Raw genomic sequence first — 21,456 nt, forward strand, 5'->3', positions numbered from 1 at the left:
AAAACATTTAAAGCTAGTCGTGAAACTCGGACTGACGCCACAGGATTAATTTCCATGCTGTTAATTCAAGGCGTAAAGATTATAGTCAGACAACACACACACACACACACACACACAAAAAAGTAGGTGGCCCATTATACCAACGAACACAACTCAAATCAGTTCCTTCAATAAGTAGATTATTAAATGTGCAGTATCGTTTCACCTTTTCTCGTCTTGTCTTTTTTTTTGCTGCGTTTAGTTCCATATTCACAAGATCTTATTTGTGAGGTTTGGCTCTTTGTGTTTGGAGGGGGGGGGGGGGAGAGAGGGAGGAGAGGAGGGAGAGAGAGAGGGAGAGAGGAGAGGAGAGAAGGAGAGAGAGAGGAGAGGGGGGAGGGAGGGGGGGGGGGGAAAGGGGAGAGAGGGAGAGAGAGAGAGAGGGGGGGGGAGGGAGGGAGGGGGAGAGGGAGGGAGAGGAGGGAGGGAAGGGGGAAGGGGGGCAGAGAGTGGGGAAACAACTGCAGTGAATAAGCTTGTGAGCTTGCGATTGTTTGAAATATGGTCTGCATATTTGTTATCCAGCCCAGCAGCAGCGGGGAGGGGGGGGGTGGGCTCAGTGGCCTCCTCCCAGTAGGTTCGAGAGAAATCCCGGCTTGCCGTCGTTGCCGGCTTGGTGCCTGTCCGCCTGGCCCTGCTCCAGCCCCAGCCCCAGCTCGCTCTCGATCTGCTCCAGCTCGGACTCGTCCAACAGCTCAAAGTCGTCGGCGTCTTCGGTGTCGGTGTCTTCGCTGGGGGTGGTCGGCGGTGGCGGCGGCGAGGAGGAGCAGGAGGGACCGGTGTGGGCGGCCCGCGGCGGGCCGGTCATGGCGGAGGTGACGGCCGCGGCGATGGCTCCGCTCGCCATGGTGCTGATCAGGGCCAGGCTTTGCTCGCTCGACAGGTTGAGGGCCAGGCCGGCCACCACCGACCCCAGGTCTTCCTGACACAAACCCGTCTCCAGGGTGGGGAACGGGGGGGTGGGGATGCCGATGCTGGAGTCGTCGTCATCGTCCATCGTCCCCTTGTTATCTATCGAAGGGAACTCCGGGAGATCTCTGGCAAACGCCTCTTCGTGGTCGCTCGGACGGTCCAAGTCTGAATCAAACGATTAAAACGAGAGAATTACAATTAATGCAGCACTCTTATCATGCCGTTACACAAACTTGTCTGAAGAGGAATAAAACGACCTTGAAATAAAGTGTTTAAGAAGGAACTGCAGATGCTGGAAAAATCGAAGGTGGACAAAAATGTTGGCGAAACTCAGCGGGTGAGGGAGCATCTATGATGAGAGCTCCATTCTCAGCATATGACAGTCCCGCCACCCCGGGAATTAACCTTGTAAACCGACGCTGCACTCCCTCAATAGCAAGAATGTCCTTCCTCAAATTCGGAGGCCAAAACTGCACACAATACTATAGGTGTGGTCTCACTAGGGCTCTGTACAACTGCAGAAGGACCTATTTGCTCCTTTACTTAACTCCCCTTGTTATGAAGGTCAACATGCCATTTGCTTTCTTCACTGCCTGCTGCACCTGCATGCTAACTTTCATTGACTGATGAACAAGGACCCCCAGATCCCGTTGTACTTCCCCTTTTCCCAACTTGTCGCCATTTAGATAATAATCTTCCTTTCTGTTTTTGCTACCAAAGTAGATAACCTCACATTTATCCACATTAAACTGCATCTGCCATGCATTTGCCCACTCCCCCAACCTGTCCAAGTCACCCAGCACTCTCATAGCATCCTTCTCAGTTCACACTGCCACCCAGCTTTGTGTCATCTGCAAATTTGCTAATGTTACTTTGAATCCCTTCATCTCAATCATTGGTACAGGATACTGAGTTGGATGAAGGGCCAAATGGCCTACTCCGACACCTATTTTCTATGTTTCTATTGATGTATATTGTAAATAGCTGCGGCCCCAGCACCGAGCCTTGCGGTACCCCACTAGTCACTGCCTGCCATTCTGAAAGGGTCCTGTTAATCCCTACTCTTTGTTTCCTGTCTGCCAACCAATTTTCTATCCATGTCAGCACTCTACCCCCAATTCCATGTGCCCTAATTTTGCCCACTTTACCATCTCCTATGTGGGACCTTATCAAATGCTTTCTGAAAGTCCAGGTACACTACATCCACTGGCCTTCCCTTGTCCATTTTCCTAGTTACATCTTCAAAAAATTCCAGAAGATTAGTCAAGCATGATTTCCCCTTCATAAATCCATGTTGACTCGGACCGATCCTGTTACTGCTATCCTAATGTGCCGCTATTTCATCATTTATGATTAACTCCAGCATCTTCCCCACCACCGATGTCAGGCTAACTGGTCTATAATTCCCTGTTTTCTCTCTCCTGCCTTTCTTAAAAGGTGGGATAACATTAGCTACCCTCCAATCCACAGGAACTGATCCTGAATCTATAGAACATTGGAAAATTATCACCAATGCATCCACGATTTCTAAAGCCACTTCCTTAAGTACCCTGGGATATATCCATACCCCTCTCTCACCCCTCCCTGCTCTCACCCCTTCACGTCTCCCGTCACGCGTGCTGCCGAGGCTCTCCATGCAGCCCGAGCCAAGAGCTGCTGATGCTCGCTGCCCGTTCGCAGTAGGCCCCGTCCGAGCCGCCCGTTCACCGAGTTCAGGTTCGCCCTCTCCCTCTCTTCCCCCCCTCCATGCCCCTCCCTCTCCCCCCCCCTCTCTCTCGCCCCACCCCTCTCACTCCCCCCCCCTCTTCCCCCTCCCTTCCCACCCTCCCTCTCCTCCTCCCCCCCACCCCTCCCTCTCCCTCTGTCTCTTGCCCCTCTCTCTCTCTCTGTCTCTGCCCCTTCTCTTTCTGCCCTCACTCTCTACCCCCGCCCCTCCTCTCTAGAAGCGCCTGTGAGTTGGGGGCTATGCGTCAGTAGATAGGGCGTTATGGGGTAAAAGGAGCAAATTAATAATATTAATATAATATCAAGGGGGTAATTAGCTTGTGTGCGGGGGGCGGGGGGTGGGGTAGTTAGTGTGTGTGACGCCGCATGCTGCCCCCCCCTCCCCACAACCACACGTTTGGGGAACAGACCCAACGGGTCTGCACTTGGTCTAGTATATTTTAAAGAGCGTTCTGCATTCTAAACATGAAATGCTTTCTGCATGAAAAATATAAAATTTCAACAAAATCAAATTTCAGCTGATGCTTCCTAGAACAAAAATATTGTTTTAGTTTTAGAGATAAAAAGAGTACAGAAACAAGCTCTTCAGCCCACTGAGTCCACGCTGACCAGCGATCACCCGTTCACACTAGTTCTATGTTTTTCCACTTTCCCATCCACTTAGTACACATGAGGGGCGATTTATAGAGGCCAATTCACCTACAAACCCACACCTCTTTGGAATGTACAGCATTCCTGATTAGTGCGGGTGTCGGGGGTTATGAGGAGAAGGCAGGAGAATGGGGTTGAGAGGGAAAATTAGATCAGCCATGAATGAATGACAGAGTAGACTTGATGGGCCGAACGATCCAATTTTGCTCCAATGCCTTGTGTGGGAGAATACTAGAACACTGCAGACCCACCGCAGTCACGGGGAGAAAGTCTCAATTCCACACACAGACAGCACCCAAGGTCAGAATCGAACCAGGGTCCCTGGTGCTGTGAGTTTTATCTGCTGGGTCACCGTGCCGCCCAATATAAATCTCCGAAGGCAATTTACGTTATGATTATATGGTACAAGTTGTTCTCCGCAATCATTAATGATTAAGGAAGGCCGTCAAAGATTATGGGGAGAAGGCAGAAGAATGGGGTTGAGAGGGAAAGATAGATCAGCCGTGATCGGATGGTGCAGCCGACACGATGGGCCGAATGGCCTAATTCACTTGCACCTACTCCAACCTCATCTACTGTATCTGGCGCTACCGGTGTGGACTCCTATATACCGGGGAGCCCAAGCGATCGTTTCGCTGGAAACCTACGCTCAGTCCACCTTGGCATACGCAATCTCCCGGTTGCCAAACACTTTAAACACACCCTTCCAATTCTACACTGACCTTTCTGTCCTCGGCCTCCTCCATTGTCTGAGTGAAGCCAAATGCAAATTGGAGAAACAGCATCGCATATTTCGCGTGGGCAGCTGATTTGTGCGTTGATTTCTCTCGTTTCAAGTAACTCCTGCATTTTTCCTCCCCTCCCCTCTCTCCCCCACCCTAGTCAGTCCACCAGTTCCACTGGTCGCATCCTTGCATCCCTGCCGTTATCAAACCTTCCCCAGCCAACAATGGACCATTGTGGACTCCACCCTTCCTGAGGTCATCTGTGGCCGGCCCTGATTTATCCCGGCATTTTCTCACCTTACCTCTTCCCCCATCTCTACTTTCAGTCTGAAGAAGGGTCCTGACTGGCTGAGTTACTCCAGAAAATACTAGGCCTGTATTCACTGGAGTTTAGAAGGATGAGGGGAGATCTTATAGAAACATATAAAATTATAAAAGGACTGGACAAGCTAGACGCAGGAAAAATGTTCCCAATGTTGGGCAAGTCCAGAACCAGGGGCCACAGTCTTAGAATAAAGGGGAGGTCATTTAAGACTGAGGTGAGAAAAAACGTTTTCACCCAGATAGTTGTGAATTTATGGAATTCTCTATCAGAGGGCAGTGGAGGCCAAATCACTGGATGGATTTAAGAGAGAGTTAGATAGAGCTCTAGGGGCTGGTGGAATCAAGGGATATGGGGAGAAGGCAGGCACGGGTTATTGATTGGGGATGATCAGCCATGATCACAATGAATGGCGGTGCTGGCTCAAAGGGCCGAATTGCCTCCTCCTGCACCTATTTTCTATGTTTCGATTAATTTTGTGTCTGTCGTCGGTGGAAACCAGCATCTGCAGTTCCTTCTAACACACCTATGTCTTATGGTTCATTCAGCTATAGAGAGAGAGGTTGAGCAGGCTGGGTCTCTATTTCATGGAGTGCAGGAGGATGAGAGGGTGATCTTATAGAGGTGTACAAAATCATGAGAGGAATAGATCGGGTAGATGCACAGAATCTTTTACCCGGAGTAGGGGAATCGAGGACCAGAGGACATAGGTTCAAGGTGAATCTGAGGGGTAACTTTTTCACACAGAGGGTGGTGGGTGTACGGAACAGGCTGCCAGAGGAGGTAGTTGAGGGTGGGACTATCCCATTGTTTAAGAAACAATTGGACAAGTACATGTATAGGGCAGGTTTGGAGGGTTATGGATCAAGCGCAGGCAAGTGGGACTAGTGTAGCTGGGACATTGTTGGCCGGTGCGTGCAAGTTTGGCAGAAGGGCCTGTTTCCACGTTACATCACTCTATGACTCTAATAGTTGTGTTAATTTATTGTAAATAACTTTATGTGCAACATTCTGCCCGTTATCTTCAACGGTAGCACAAATGAACCATACCATCGGAAGCATCTGTCTGGGGAGTGTGGCCTCCAGATAAGTTAAAGGTTCCATTCTCTGTCCAAGACGTTTCAGATAGCTCCGTGTCTGAAATGGATAGCTCTTTACCAGCTCCCGAGCTACTTATCTGCAAGAAACAAACAGGAAGGCCGTCAAGCATCCAAAAAAACACAAAACAATGAAGAATGAATAAGCATGCAGCTAAGAAATGTTAATCAAGGTTATAGAACGGAAACTATGAAACAGAATACCAACAGTGGACCACAGGCAGATGCTAGGTGGAAGTATATTAACTTATGAGAGGCACAGAAAGGTGTAGACAGGCAGAAACTTTAGTCCCCAGGGTGGAAGTGGTGTGGCACAGAGGCACGGCGGTAGAGTTGCTGCTTTACAGGGCGGGGGACCCGGGTTCGATCCTGATTATGGGTGCTGTTTGTACGTTCTCCCCGTGCCCTGCGTGGGTTTTCTCCTGGATCTCCAGTTACCTCCCACACTCCGTGGACGTGCAGGTTTTTAAGTTCATTGATTGACTTCCATAAAAAATGTAAATTGCGTGTAGGACAGTGGCAGCGTACGGGGTTGGTCGATGGTCGGCGTGGACTCGGTGGGCCGAAGGGCCATGTTTCAGCGCTGTGTCATTAAAGTCTAATGTATCTCGGGTTAAACATACATTTTATTGTGGGGTGTAAGTTGTATCATGTTTAACTCTGTAGGGCATTGCTACAATGTGAGAGGAGAAAAGATTACAAGGTTAATTCCCGGGATGGCTGGACTGTCATATGCTGAGAGACTGGAGCAGCTGGGCTTGTACACTCGGATGAGAGGGGATCTCATTGAAATGTATAAGATTGTTAAGGGTTTGGACACGCTAGAGGCAGGAAACATGTTCCCGATGTTGGGGGAGTCCAGAACCAGGGGCCACAGTTTAAGAATAAGGAGTAAGCCATTTATAACGGAGACGAGGAAACACTTTTTCTCACAGAGAGTGGCGAGTCTGTGGAATTCTCTGCCTCAGAGGGCGGTGGAGGCCTGTTCTCTGGATGCTTTCAAGAGAGAGCTAGATAGGGCTCTTAAAAATAGCGGAGTCAGGGGATATGGGGAGAAGGCAGGAACGGGGTACTGATTGTGGATGATCAGCCATGATCACATTGAATGGCGGTGCTGGCTCGAAGGGCCGAATGGCCTACTCCTGCACCTATTGTCTATTGTCTATAATGGAGATGTGTGGGGCAAGAGTGGTGAGGGTCTAGAACCCGTTGCCAGTGGTGGTGGTGGAGGCCGTTACGGTAGTGGTGTTTAAGAGGCTTTTGGATCGGCACATGGATACGCAGGGAATGGAGGGACATGGATCACGTGCCGGCAGATGAGATTGGTTTGGCATCATGTTCATAGGTTTGCGGTGCCCATCACGTCCACTCCACCATTCCAATCACAGCTGATCTATCTCTCTCTCCCTCCCAACCCCATTCCTCACTCTTTACGCGTCTTCTCTTCTCCTCTCACACCCGTTTGTGTCCTGTTCACCTCTGGCCTTGGTCCACCCATCTGCCACTCAACCCCCCCCCCCCACGGCACGGAAACAAACAGGGCCCTTTGGCCCAACCATGTCCACGCCAATCATCCATCGCCCGTATACTAGCGCTAGCCCGCAAGCTAGGGATGATTTACGGAAGGCCATTAACCTGCAAACCCACACCTTTTTGGAGTGTGTGGGAGGAAACCGGAACACCCAGAGAAAACCCACGCGGTCACGGGGAGAACATACAAACTCCGTACAGACAGCGCCCGTGGTTAGGATCAAACCCGGGTCTATGGACAGACAAAGGCGAGTCAGTAGATGTTGTTTACCTAGATTTTATGAAACTGATGAGGAGGAATTTCTTTAGTCAGAGGGCGGTAAATCTGTGGAATTCTTTGCCACAGACGGCTGTGGAGGCCACAAGTCAGCGGATATATTTAAGGCAGAGATAGATAGATTCTTGATTAGTACGGGTGTCAGGGGTTCTGGGGAGAAAGCAGGTGAATGGGGTTCGGAGAGAGAGATAGATCAGCCGTGATTGGATGGTGGAGTAGACTGGATGGGCTGAATGGCCTAATTCTGCTCATATCCTTTATGATCTACCGCTTTGGGGCGGCTGTACCGCTGGGCGGCTGGGCTTGCCGGCAGTGTTGCAGGCACTGTGACCGGAGGTGTGGAGGACCCGGCCTAACCTTGGGACAGAGAGCTGACGTGTCTGCTTCACTCTCGTCTTCTGATTTCCTCTCAGCCAATCTCTCCTGCTTCACTGAAACGCAAAACGACACACAGATAGATGACGACGGGTCGGTTAGAGAAATTACCTTCTTTTGTTTTCATAACCAAGACGAATATAACAAAAGCTGTAAAGTGCACGTTGTAGAATAAATGGTTTACTCTCACAGATACATTTGGATAGGCACATGGATATACAAGGAATGGGTTGAAAATGATCATTTATGGGCAGGGGAGAAGCGATTAACTTGGTTTCAGGTTCAGTACAGACATTGTGGGCCGAAGGCCCTGTTCCTGTGACGTATTGGCCTATCAGTGTAAGCTGCCACATATGAATTGATTTTTCTACATTATGGCAGCGACAACTCAAAGGCACGCATTAGCTGTGTTGTATTTTGCCACGTTCTGAGATTATGAAAGAATCGATTTAGATATGGGCCCACCAACGGTTTTCCGGCACCCTCGGTTCCAGAGCCTTGCCGGAATATCCGTGTTGCCGGAGCAACAGAGGTCACGGCCTCCGGTACCGGAATGTTCCGCCTAGGGGCCGAGATACCGGCCCGCAAAGTCGGCTCTGTTCAGTTTATTTAGTTTTAGTTTGGAGGCACAGCATGGAAACAGGCCCTTCGGCCCGCGCCAACCACCTATCCACTATCTAAAGCTTTTCACCGTACCTCGGTACACGTGACAATAAAACTAAACTGCCTGCCGCTGTAAGGTAGCAACTCTACCGCTGCGCCACCGTGCCGCCACACACGGGAACAGATCTGCTGGCTCCGGCCGGGCCCGAGTTCCAGAGCCCTGGCCGCCCGCCGGGGGCAAATTACACCCCCCCCCCCCCCCCCCCCCCCGATCGGCCACGGAAGTCCCGGTGAGGTCGAGATCGGCCGCATTGCATGGCCAGGGCGTCACATTTTTGGGGGGACTTCCGGGAAGGGGATTTCAAACGTGATCTCATGTTTTATTAATGTTAGATTAAAGGCTCTCATCAGTTGCCAGAAAATCGGTGGTGGACTTCTAGATTGCCAATTAAGTCATGCATTGCCACAGACGCCTGTGGAGGCCAAATCAATGGATATTTTTAAGGCAGAGATTGATTGATTCTTGATTAGTACGGGTGTCAGGGGTTATGAGGAGAAGGCAGGAGAATGGGGTTGAGAGGGAGAGATAGATCAGCCACGATTGAATGGCGGAGTAGACTTGATGGGCCGAATGGCCTAATTTTGTTCCTATGACTCATGAAAACTAAAGTCTAGTATGCATTGGCGAGACAATAAGTATCAATAATTTAATAAGACTCCACAGTATAATTGGTCATCATGGTCTGATTTGGATCATTTCTCACACTCATGTTTGTCTTGAAATCGCCTAAATGTTCTTACTTTTTATCCTTCTTTGCAAATGTTGTACAAGGTCCCTCAGGCCAAAATCCAGTCGCTGCAGAACTGGTTCAGCCTTGGTACAAAAACGATGCCACAGGTCGTACGAGGTTACTAAAGGCCACAGCAGGAAACACAGCACTGCAAAATCAAGCAGGACAATAACGTTACTGAGGATCAAGCTTCGCTGCCGTTTAGCAACTGGAGGAGTAAAAAAGGGCAGCATGACAGAATGGAGGGGGTGAAGATAGAAAATGTCCGTGCCTGGAATGGGCTGCCAGAGGAAATTAGAGAAGTGGGTACAATTAAGACTTTACAAAACATTTGGCCAGATATATACGTAGGAAGGAACTGCAGATGGTGGTTTATACCGATAATAGAAAAAGTGCTGGAGTAACTCTGCGGGTCAGGCAGCATCTCTGGTCGGTACTCCCAGGAGGTGATGAGGGTCAGCGGTGGTAGAAACATTGGTAGTCCTGAGCATCATTCCAGACCCGCTGAGTTACTCCAGTACTCTGTGAAACGTCACCTATCCACGTTCTCCACAGATGCTGCCTGACCCGCTGAGTTACCCCAGCACTCTGTGAAACGTCACCTATCCACGTTCTCCACAGATGCTGCCTGAACCGCTGAGTTACTCCAGCACTCTGTGTCTATGGACAGATATATGGATAGGAAGGGTTTGGAGGGATATGGACCAAATGCAAAGAAATTGGACGAGCCTAGTATGCCAACTGTGCTGTACACTGTGGATGGCTCTACTGTAATCATGTATAGTGTTTCCACTGACTGGATAGCAAGTAACAAAAGCTTTTCACTGTCCCTCAGTACATGTGATGATAAACTAAACTAATCTAAATTTGGTCGGCATGGACAAAACACAATGGACAATAGGTGCAGGAGTAGGCCATTCGGCCCTTCGAGCAAGCACCTCCATTCATTATCATCATGGCTGATCATCCATAATCAGTACCCCGTTCCTGCCTTCTCCCCATATCCCCTGACTCCGCTATCTTTAAGAGCCCTATCTAACTATCTTGAAAGCATCCAGAGAACCGGCCTCCACTGCCTTCTCAGGCAGAGAATTCCACAGACTCACCACTCTCTGGGTGAAAAAGTGTTTCCTCGTCTCCGTTCTAAATGGCTTAACCCTTATTCTTAAACTGTGGCCCCTGGTTCTGGACTCCCCCAACATCGGGAACATGTTTCCTGCCTCTAGCTTGTCCAAACCCTTAACAATCTTATATGTTTCAATGAGATACCCTCTCATCCTTCTAAACTCCAGAGTGTACAAGCCCAGCCTCTCCGTTCTATCAACATATGACAGTCCTGCCATCCTGGGGAATTAACTTTGCGAATCTTGGTTGCACTCCCTCAATAGCAATAATGTCCTTCCTCAAATCTGGAGACCAAAACCGCACACATTACATGGTGGTTTGGAGGTCCTGTGTCTGTAGTGTGCAGCTGACTCTTTAAACAATTAGAATAATTTCAAGCGACAATTGGAACAGGAGATAAAACTTAGCACAAACATAATTCAGTTTAAAAAGATGAACAAAAAACACTTTTTTAAAAGGATATTGGGATGAGGATAGGTGATTGTGAGTGGGATATTCGTCATACTGATTGTATTGGGAAGTGTAATTATAGGGTGATGGGTTGTATATATGACTAAGAGATACTGTATAGTATCTGAGGGCTTTTTCTTTTATTTTTTTCCTCTCTTTTTTTGTATGGCTTTGCAAATATTTGATTAGCGTATAAATGTAAATAATTTGTTGTACATATGGAAATAGGTTCAAGAAGGAACTGCAAATGCTGGAAAATGGTAGGTCGACATAAATGTTGGAGAAACTCAGCGGGTGCGGTAGCATCTATGGAGCGAAGGAAATAGGCGACGTTTCGGGTCGAGATCCTTCTTCAGAAATATGGAAATAGGTGTTTATAGCTGCTAAATTTGTCTAAGATAATTATGTAGTTGAATAAGAGGTGGGAATTAATAAGCTTTGGCTTCCTGCTTCTTTTTGGACGCATATGATTTCATTTATTTATAAATATTGTTTATGACACTATAAATATTCTAGTTTTTGTTTTTTGTATGCTGTTTCACACTTGCTTTTTATTCTTTTATTCTGTTCGAAATAAAGAATTAAATACATAAATAAATAAATCGGTTATTTTTATTATCGTAGCCTGTGGAACGTCAATATTCTACATTTACTGTCAATTCTAGACGTGACTGAGAATAGATTTGACTGCAGTGTTGATAGGAGCTGTGGAGGCCTCATCAATGGGTACTTTTAAGGCGGAGACGGACAGATTCTCGATTAGTACGGCTGTCAGGGGTTACGGGGAGAAGGCAGGAGATAGATCAGCCATGATTGAATGACGGAGTAGACTTGATCGGCCGAATGGCCAAACGCTGCTCCTATTACTTATGAACATGAACAGCATATTTATTTTTGCGCATATTTTAATCACTTACATTTTGAAAATAAATTAAAAAAATTGGGATGCAGCAGATCTAATTAATCAGGCAATAAATCTAAAAACTAAGGTCGGGGTTTAAGATTGGGATCAAGGTATGACATTTCTCATAACAATGGAATGGTAAATACATTTCAATGCAGAGTGCAGGTATAAATTTGATCTCCTTATATGTGCCAACACGCATGATGTGGACTGCTATGTTATATTTCTAACGGCCGTGCCAGGCAACTAATTTGTCTCACTTACATCTGGCAATGCCTGGTTATGCCACAAGGTGGCAGTTTAAGAGGAGTTTCAATGTTGCTCTCATCACTAATCTGAAATAGGAAAGACACAGAGTGCTGGAGTAACTCAGCGGGTCAGGCAGCATCTGTGGAGAACATGGATAGGTGACGTTTCACTGAGTGCTGGAGTAACTCAGCGGGTCAGGCAGCATCTCTGCTGTTTCTACTAACATGCATTCCACCAAACTAAATTAGCCCACCATTTTCTCAGGCCAGGTTTTAGAAATACATTTTTTAAAGTAAAATATATTTTTGGGGTATTTTTGAATTAGTCTTTAGAGATTGAGTACGGGAACAGGTCCTTCGGCCTACCTCGTCCGCGCCAACCAGCGATCACCCCGTACACTAGCACTATCCTACACACACTAGGGACGATTTACCATTTTTTACCGAAGCCAATTATCCTACAAACCTGCACATCTTTGGGATGCGGGAGGAAACCGAAGCACCCGGAGAAAACCCGTAGTCACAGGGAGAACGTACAAACTCTGTACAGACATCACCCGTAGTCAGGATGGAACCCGGTTCTCTGGCGCTGTGAGGCAGCCACTCTACGCTGCGCCACCGTCTGTTAGAATGTTTAAAAATTGTGTCGGAGAAACGGGAGGACAATACACTTGGAATTTATCAAACCTGATCAATTTTGTTTGTAAGGCTCTTTGCCATCATCCCCTTAGCTAACAATGTACCATTCTACATTTCTTTGATCATCATCTGCTTTGATCTGTCCCTTTCACACCTTACCCTTCCATATCTCTGTCTCTCTCTCTCCCGACTTTCAGTCTGAAGAAGGGTCTCGACCCCAAATGTCGCCCATTCCTTCTCTCCAGATGCTGTACAGAATGCCACAACAGATCTTTCTTCCATGTGGCCACCAAACTAAACAACTCCTCCCCTTTCTGCCGTGGGGTAGACTAACTCCCCCCCCCGCCCCTCCAATCTTTGCACATCCCCAATCCTGGCCTTTCCACTCGTCACTTTAATTTCATGTTTCATGGGTCCTTTTCACAATGGCAGGCAGTGATTAGTGGGGTACCGCAAGGCTCAGTGCTGGGACCCCAGCTATTTACAATATATATTAATGATTTGGACGAGAGAATTGAATGCAACATCACCAAGTTTGCGGATGACACGAAGCTGGGGGGCAGTGTTAGCTGTGAGGAGGATGCTAGGTGACTGCAAGGTGACTTGGATAGGCTGGGTGAGTGGGCAAATGCATGGTAGATGCAGTATAATGTGGATAAATGTGAGGTTATCCACTTTGGTGGCAAAAACAGGAAAGCAGACTATTATCTAAATGGTGGCCGATTAGGATAGGGGGAGATGCAGCGAGACCTGGGTGTCATGGTACACCAGTCATTGAAAGTAGGCATGCAGATGCAGCAGGCCGTGAAGAAAGCGAATGGTATGTTAGCATTCATAGTAAAAGGATTTGAGTATAGGAGCAGGGAGGTTCTACTGCAGTTGTACAGGGTCTTGGTGAGACCACACCTGGAGTATTGCGTACAGTTTTGGTCTCCAAATCTGAGGAAGGACATTATTGCCATAGAGGGAGTGCAGAGAAGGTTCACCAGATTGATTCCTGGGATGTCAGGACTTTCATATGAAGAAAGACTGGATAGACTCGGCTCGTACTCGAATTCCTCATCCACAGACCACAGTCGGCACGGGAGCACCTCAAGGCTGCGTGCTCAGCCCCCTGCTGTACTCACTTGGTTTATACTCTCTAGAATTTAGGAGATTGAGGGGGGATCTTATAGAAACTTACAAAATTCTTAAGGGGTTGGACAGGCTAGATGCAGGAAGATTGTTCCCGATGTTGGGGAAGTCCAGGACAAGGGGTCACAGCTTAAGGATAAGGGGGAAATCTTTTAAGACCGAGATGAGAAAAACATTTTTCACACAGAGTGGTGAATCTCTGGTACTCTCTGCCACAGAGGGTAGTTGAGGCCAGTTCATTGGCTATATTTAAGAGGGAGGTAGATGTGGCCCTTGTGGCCAAGGGGATCAGGGGGTATGGAGAGAAGGCAGGTACGGGATACTGAGTTGGATGATCACCCATGATCATATTGAATGGCGGTGCTGGCTCGAAGGGCCGAATGGCCTCTACTCCTGCACCTATTTTCTATGTATCTATGTATCTATGTACGTTATGACTCTGGGCAGACCAATTTCCCTCCTGGCATAAATAAAGTTCTATCGTATTGTATCGTATTGCGTGCTGCCGATCCCGCTGAGTGACTCCAGCGTTTTGCGCCTATATTCAGTATAAACCCAGCATCTGCAGTCCCGTGCTACACATGCTACACATTAGCCGCCTGTTTCGCGGAGCGATCGAATGGTTGTCACTGTGACAAAGAAGAAAAGCATGTCCATTATGTGAACGCCTGCAGGATGAAAATGCCGTCTTGTACCTCCACTCGGTTTGCAAAACCATCCTGATCTCCCGGTGGCTCAGCCCTCCCATTCTGAATCTGACCTTTCTGTCCTGGCCCTCCTCCATGGCCAGAGCGAGGCCCACTGTAAATTGAAGGAGCAGCACCTCAGATTTCGCTTGGGTAGTTTACACCCCAGCGGTGTGAACATAGACTTCTCCAATTTCAGGTAGTCCCTGCTTTCTCCCTCCTTCCCCTCCCCTTCCCAGCTCTCCCACAGCCCACTGTCTCCGCCTCTTCCTTTCTTCTTCCCGCCCCCCCACCCCCACATCAGTGTGAAGAAGGGTCTCAACCCGAAACGTCCTTCGCTCCATAGATGCTGCCTCACCCGCTGAGTTTCTCCTGCATTTTTGTCTACCTACGAAATTCCAGCATCTGCAGTTCCTTCTTATACATCTTGTAACAGGTAATGGACTTATAGAAATCTCCTGCTGATGTTGGTGCCATTGAACAAACAGAAATAGAGCGGGTTAGGAAAATAAAATCAGAATGTTTTCCATCGGCATTAACTGTGGGTCGGAGTCACAGACTGACACGGTGAATTTGTGTACATTTGACAATCTTATTTACATCAGTATTGGAAAGTCACTTTTCTATGGCAGCAAAAGGTACACAACTAGCATTTACTTCCACAAGACTTACTATCGACCTCGTTGGTGACCCTCGGACTATCTTTGATCGGACTTTATTGGCTTTACCTTGCACTAAACGTTATTCCTTGATCATGTATCTGTACACTGTGAGTACATTTTAATTCGATTGTGATGTTCGATTGTAATCGTGTGTTGTCTTTCCGCTGACTGGTTAGCATGCAACAAAAGCTTTTCACTGTACCTCGGTACACGTGACAATAAACTAAACTGAAACTGAAGAATGTTTAAAATGCTGCAACCAAAATAAGATACACAGTACAGTGGAAAGCCCAGTGGGTGGCACGGTGGTACAGTGGGTAGAGTTGCTGCCTCTCAGCGCCAGAGACCCGGGTTCAATCCTCACTACGGGTGCTGTCTGTACGGAGTTTCTACGTTCTCCCCATGACCTGAGTGGGTTTTCTCCGGGTGCTCCGGTTTCCTCCCACACTCCAAAGACGTACAGGTTTTTGTAAGTTAAGTTGGCTTTGGTAAAAAAAAATTGTAGTTTGTCGGATAATGTTAGTGTGCGGGATGATTGCTGGTCGGCTCGGACACAGTGGGGCCGAAGGGCCTGTTTCCACGCTGGATGTCTACACTCTAAAGACTAATTAGTCTGAGGGGCCCGAGCTATATAGGAAGAGGTTGGGCAGACGAGGGCTTTTGTTCCTTGGAGCGCAGGAGGCCGAGGGGTGATCTTTAGACTTGACTCGGCTTTAGACTTTAGACTTTAGAGACACAGCACGGTGACAGGTACTGAGTCCGCGCTGTACAGCAATTGTAAATGGTACAGTGTCCCTAGTGTGTAGGATAGTGCTGGTGTACGGGGATCACTGATCGGCACGGGCTAGATGGGCCGAAGGGAAAGTCTCCACACTGTCCAATCTCCAGACTAAACTAAACATTTGGACAGGTAGAGACACATGGATAGAAATGGTTCAGAGGGAGCTGGGCCAAACGTGGGCAAATGGGGCTAGTTTAGATGGGGCACCTTAGCGGGCATGGGCCAGTTGGACCGAAGGGCCTGTTTCCATGCTGTACGACTCAATGACTCTATTGCGCTTCACTACGCTTATACCGTGCCCTCCATGTTTGCGACAAAGAGGATGATGAAAGACAATTGCAGAGTCGTGAATCGTAAAGATTGTTTAGGGCTTGGACACGCGAGAGGCAGGAAACATGTTCCCGGTGTTGGGGGAAGTCGAGAACCAGGGGCCACAGTTTTAAGAATAAGGAGTAAGCCATTTAGAACAGAGACGAGGAAACACTTTTTCTCACAGAGAGTGGTGAGTCTGTGGAATTCTCTGCCTCAGAGGGCAGTGGAGGCAGGTTCCGTGGATGCTTTCAAGAGAGAGTTAGATAGAGCTCTTAAAAATAGCGGAGTCAGGGGATATGGGGAGAAGGCAGGAACGGGGTACTGATTGGGGATGATCAGCCATGATCACATTGAATGGCGGTGCTGGCTCGAAGGGCCTAATGGCCTACTCCTGCACCTATTGTCTATTGTGAAGCTCGAGGAAGGAATGCAGGGGAAGGGGGAGAGGTGGGGGTAAGAAATAGGTGTTAGCAGGGTCCAAGGGGCACAGTAAAGGCGGGGTGGGGGTTGGGAGGAGAGACGAGTCGCTAAAATGGAGAATTCAATGATCATACCATTGGATTGAATTTTGATCATGAATTATGAACGAATTCATTCTGTGATTACGCACCATCCGTAATGTTACAAATATTCAATAGGCTGAGATGGGGAGGAATTTCTTTACTCAGAGGGTGGTGAATCTGTGGAATTCTTTGCCACGGAAGGCTGCGGAGGTCAATGGATATTTTAAAGGCAGAGATAGATAGGACTCATGATTAGTGCGGGTGTCAGGGGGTTATGGGGAGAAGGCAGGAGAATGGGGTTAAGAGGGAACGATAGATCGGCCATGAGATAGTCCCACACCCCACGAAGTAACAGTGGTGTTGTCTAATGTTGAACTACATGAGAACAGGTATAAGCAAACATTGACAACATAAAATCGTCCTTAAACAGCAGCAGGAGTACTTACACAAGAAGTATGACACCAGGGCACCGGGTATATAGCGTCCAATAACCGCACAAAATGTACAGAGACTGCAAACAAGGAGGCAAAACTGTAGGGTGAGAGACGGAGGGAAAATAGAAAGAAAGGTCATTAAACTTCTCTGGGTTTTATTACATATGGGTTTAATGTTTTATGCATCATTCTTAACGGTTACTGTATGTCATGTAGTCATTTGCGGGCGGTGCACCAAGGCAAATTCCGTGTATGTGAATAAACATATTCATTCATTCAGTCATTCATTATTGAACCGTTAGACTTTATTAAACTATTTCTCTGGAACATCAGAGGTTGAGGGGAGACGAGATAGAAGTATGTAAAATTATCAGAGATATAGATGGTACTAGACCAAGGGGATGCCATTGGGTCCCTTCAACGAGCGGTGGGGGGGGGCCTGCGGCATCACACGCACAAACCACCCCCCACACATACCAACCACCTCACACACACACACTAACCATCCCCATCTGAAGAAGGGTTTCGGCCCGAAACGTTGCCTATTTCCTTCGCTCCATAGATGCTGCTGCACCCGCTGAGTTTCTCCAGCTTTTCTGTGTAACCCTTGATATTATATTACTTTAATTAATTTGTTCTTTTTACCCTATCCCCGCCCTATCAACTCACGCATAGCCCCCAACTCGCAGTCAGAATCTTCTCCTCAGGGTGGGAATATGCAGCACTAGTGGGCATGCTGTAGCTATAAGGTGAAGAGGTCGAACATTTAATCGAGTTGTGCGGGGCGAGTTTTTTTTTTACACGTAGAGTGGTCTGGAGTCTGGCATGCGCTGCCAGGGGGGGGGTTGGCGGGGGCAATGATAGTGGCGTTTAAGTTGCTCTCAGATAGGCTGGTAGAAGTGCAGGAAATGGTGGGATATGGATCATGTAGCAGGCAGATGTGATCAGTCTAACGTGGCATCACGTTCAGTACAAACATTGCGGGCCAAAGTCCTCCTTCCTGTGCTGGACTCCTCTGGGATCTATAGAAACTAATGAATAATAGAAGCCGCAGGAGAGAACCCAGCAGTGTGAACGTTAAACTTTCCTTTTTTAAGAAACTTCCACCCGCACTTTACCTTGCACTAAACGGGATGCCCTTTATCTTGTGCCTGCACACTGAGGGCGCCTCGATTGTAATCATATATTGCCTTTCCGCTGACTGGTTAGCACGCAACAAAAGCTTTTTTACTGTACCTCGGTACACGTGACAATAAACTAAACTAAAACAAAATAAAAATCAAATAAATGAAATCAGATTGAAATGACAGGAGCATAAACTGTTGGCGCTCCCTCAGGACCCGATGTCCCCAGTCACCATAGACCACTAAACGTGCCGGATTTAATACTTGCACAGGCATGTGGGTCTGATTTCCAGCCTGACAGTGGAAGGCTGGTGTGTAATAGCCCTGTCCGTGTGACAAGGGGTTCACACGAGCATCGCAGGTGCAACTGCAGCTGATGCTGGGAGGAAGACGTCACTGCAAACACAGGTCGATCCCAGTGGAAAAAAAATGGCACGTCCAAAGGTTTTGCCTCCAGTTCTCCCCCATCACCCACTTTCAGTCTGAAGGGTGCGACCCGTAACGTCACCTCGCCATGTTCTCCAGAGATGTTGCCTGACCGCTGAGTTACATAGAAACATAGCAACATAGAAAATAGGTGCAGGAGGAGGCCATTTGGCCCTTCGAGCCAGCACCGCCATTCATTGTGATCATGGCTGATCATCCCCTATCAATAACCCGTGCCTACCTTCTCCCCATATCCCTTGACTCCACTAGCCCCTAGAGCTCTATCTAACTCTCTCCTAAATCCATCCAGTGACTTGGCCTCCACTGCCCGCTGAGTTACTCCAGCACTCCTGTGTCTATCTTTACTCAAGTAAAGCCTGGCTTTGACACTGCAGCAGAAGTGTTATCCCGTTGCAAGAATATCAAAGGTGTGCCTTCAGCCTTCCAACATGGTTCAAGTCTAAAACAAACAAAACAATGTGCTGGAGTAACTCAGAGGGTCAGGCAGCATCTCTAGAGAACATGGATAGGTGATTCACAGAGTTCTGGAGTAACTCAGCGGGTCAATAGACAGTAGACAATTGACAATAGGTGCAGGAGTAGGCCATTCGGCCCTTCGAGCCAGCACCGCCATTCAATGTGATCATGGCTGATCATCCTCAATCAGTACCCCGTTCCTGCCTTCTCCCCATATCCCCTGACTCCGCTATCTTTAAGAGCCCTATCTAGCTCTCTCTTGAAAGCATCCAGAGAACCTGCCTCCACCGCCCTCTGAGGCAGAGAATTCCACAGACTCACCACTCTCTGTGAGAAAAAGTGTTTCCTCGTCTCCGTTCTAAATGGCTTACTCCTTATTCTTAAACTGTGGCTCCTGGTTCTGGACTCCCCCAACATCGGGAACATGTTTCCTGCCTCTAGCGTGTCCAACCCCTTAATAGTCTTAAATGTTCCAATAAGATCCCCTCTCATCCTAGATTCCAGAGTGTACAAGCCCAGACGTCCATTCTCTCAGCATATGACAGTCCCGCAATCCCGGGAATTAACCTTGTAAACCTACGCTGCACTCCCTCAATAGCAAGAATGTCCTTCCTCAAATTATTTGATGGGTTGGATGGCCTAAATCTGCTCCTTTCAGTTCTGAACATAACCTAGACTGTTATGATTTAAGTTTAGCTTTGAGCTGGATGTAGAATAGAATATAATAGAATGCCTTTTATTGTCATTCAAACAGACAAGATTTGAACAAAATTTCATTCCTGCAGACATGACATTACATAAAAAACCAAGACCCACACTTAACACAGTTTACACTAACATCTATCACAGTGAATCTCCAACACCTCCTCACTGTGACGGAAGGCAAAAGTCTTATCTCTTCCCTTTGTTCTTCTCCCGCGGTCCAGCAGTCCAACTGTAGCATTGAGGCGACTGTGTCCCGCGGCCGTTTAAGCCATGCTGGGCGATGTTGGGCCTCGTTCCGAGTCATTAAACCCCGCGATTCCAGCGGGAGATGTTGCCGTTGCGGCAGCTCCGAAAAGCAGTCTCCCACCAGGGGTATCAGCAAAAGTTTCAAAGTCCGGTCTCTATCACTGTCAGGCAACAACACTACCGCTGCGCCACCCTGCCGCTCCTTTGCATGTTAGCAGCTGCAAAGACAGCTATGTACTTACACTAGTTCATCCTAGGGGCATACACACTAGGGGCAATGAACAATTTTTACCAAAGCCAATTAACTGACAAACATGTACATCTTTGGAGTGTGGGAGGAAACCGGAGCCCCCGGAGCAAACCCACGCGTTGACCGGGAGAACGTACACAGTCCTTCATTAGAAACTACTCCTGCAAGGTCACCGCTTATGGGCGGCACGGTGGCGCAGCAGTCGAGTTGCTGCCTTACAGTGCTAGAGACCCGGGTTCAAATCCGGGTGCTGCCTGTACGGAGTATGTACGTTCTCCCCGTTTGTACGTTCTCCCCTTATGGGGTAAGCCATTTAGAACGGAGATGAGGAAAAACTTTTTCACTCAGAGAGTTGTGAATCTGTGGAATTCTCTGCCTCAGTAGGCAGTGAAGTGCAATTCTCTGGATGCTTTCAAGAGAGAGTTAGATAGAGCTTTTAAAGATAGCGGAGAAAAGGGATATGGGGAGAAAGCAGGAACGGGGTACTGATCGTGGATGATCAGCCATGATCACATTGAATGGCGGTGCTGGCTCGAAGGGCCAAATGGCCTACTCCTGCACCTATTGTCTATTGTCTATAACGGAGATGTGTGGGGCAAGAGTGGTGAGGGCCTAGAACCCGTTGCCAGTGGTGGTGGTGGAGGCCGTTACGGTAGTGGTGTTTAAGAGGCTTTTGGATCGGCACATGGATATGCAGGGAATGGAGGGATACGGATCACGTGCCGGCAGATGAGATTGGTTTGGCATCATGTTCATAGGTTTGTGGTGCCCATCACGTCCACTCCACCATTCCAATCACGGCTGATCTATCTCTCCCTCCCAACCCCATTCCCCACTCTTTACGCGTCTTCTCTTCTCCTCTCACACCCGTTTGTATCCTGTTCACCTCTGGCCTTGGTCCACCCATCTGCCACTCAACCCCCCCTCACCTAAAGCAACCGATCACGTGCCAGGCTTTGAGATACGGCACGGAAACAGGGCCCTTTGGCCCAACCACGTCCACGCCAATCCTCCATCGCCCGTATACTAGCGCTAGCCCGCAAGCTAGGAATGATTTACGGAAGGCCATTAACCTGCAAACCCGCACTGTACCTACTACTCCTGCACCTATTGTCTATTGTCTAATGTATATGGGTTTTCTCCGAGAACTTTGGTTTGCTCCCACATCCAAAGAGGTACAGGTCTGTTGGTTAATTGGCTCGGTATAAATGTAAATTGTCCCTGGAGAGTGTGTGTGTGGGGTAGTGTTACGGGCCTGTCCCACTGCACGAGTTCATTCAAGAGTTCTGCCGCGTTTCCCCTG

The 21,456-nt window shown here is 48.1% G+C and overlaps 1 protein-coding gene across 1 annotated transcript in view; it reads right to left on the bottom strand.

The window, feature by feature from the left end:
- Positions 1-458: 458 nt before the first annotated feature.
- retreg1 (reticulophagy regulator 1) overlaps positions 459-21,456 on the bottom strand; it is a 98,172-nt gene continuing 77,174 nt past the window's right edge. Inside the window, exons 5-9 of the mRNA XM_055653564.1 lie at positions 16,938-17,022; positions 9,058-9,195; positions 7,636-7,709; positions 5,425-5,551; positions 459-1,116 (exon numbers count right to left, since the gene is read on the bottom strand). Coding sequence (XP_055509539.1) covers positions 596-1,116; positions 5,425-5,551; positions 7,636-7,709; positions 9,058-9,195; positions 16,938-17,022 — 945 coding nt within the window. The 3' untranslated portion in view covers positions 459-595. The remainder of the gene's footprint in view (positions 1,117-5,424; positions 5,552-7,635; positions 7,710-9,057; positions 9,196-16,937; positions 17,023-21,456) is intronic.

This window comes from Leucoraja erinacea, chromosome 2 (genome assembly GCF_028641065.1).
Source record: "Leucoraja erinacea ecotype New England chromosome 2, Leri_hhj_1, whole genome shotgun sequence".
NCBI classification, from domain to species: Eukaryota; Metazoa; Chordata; class Chondrichthyes; order Rajiformes; family Rajidae; genus Leucoraja; species Leucoraja erinaceus.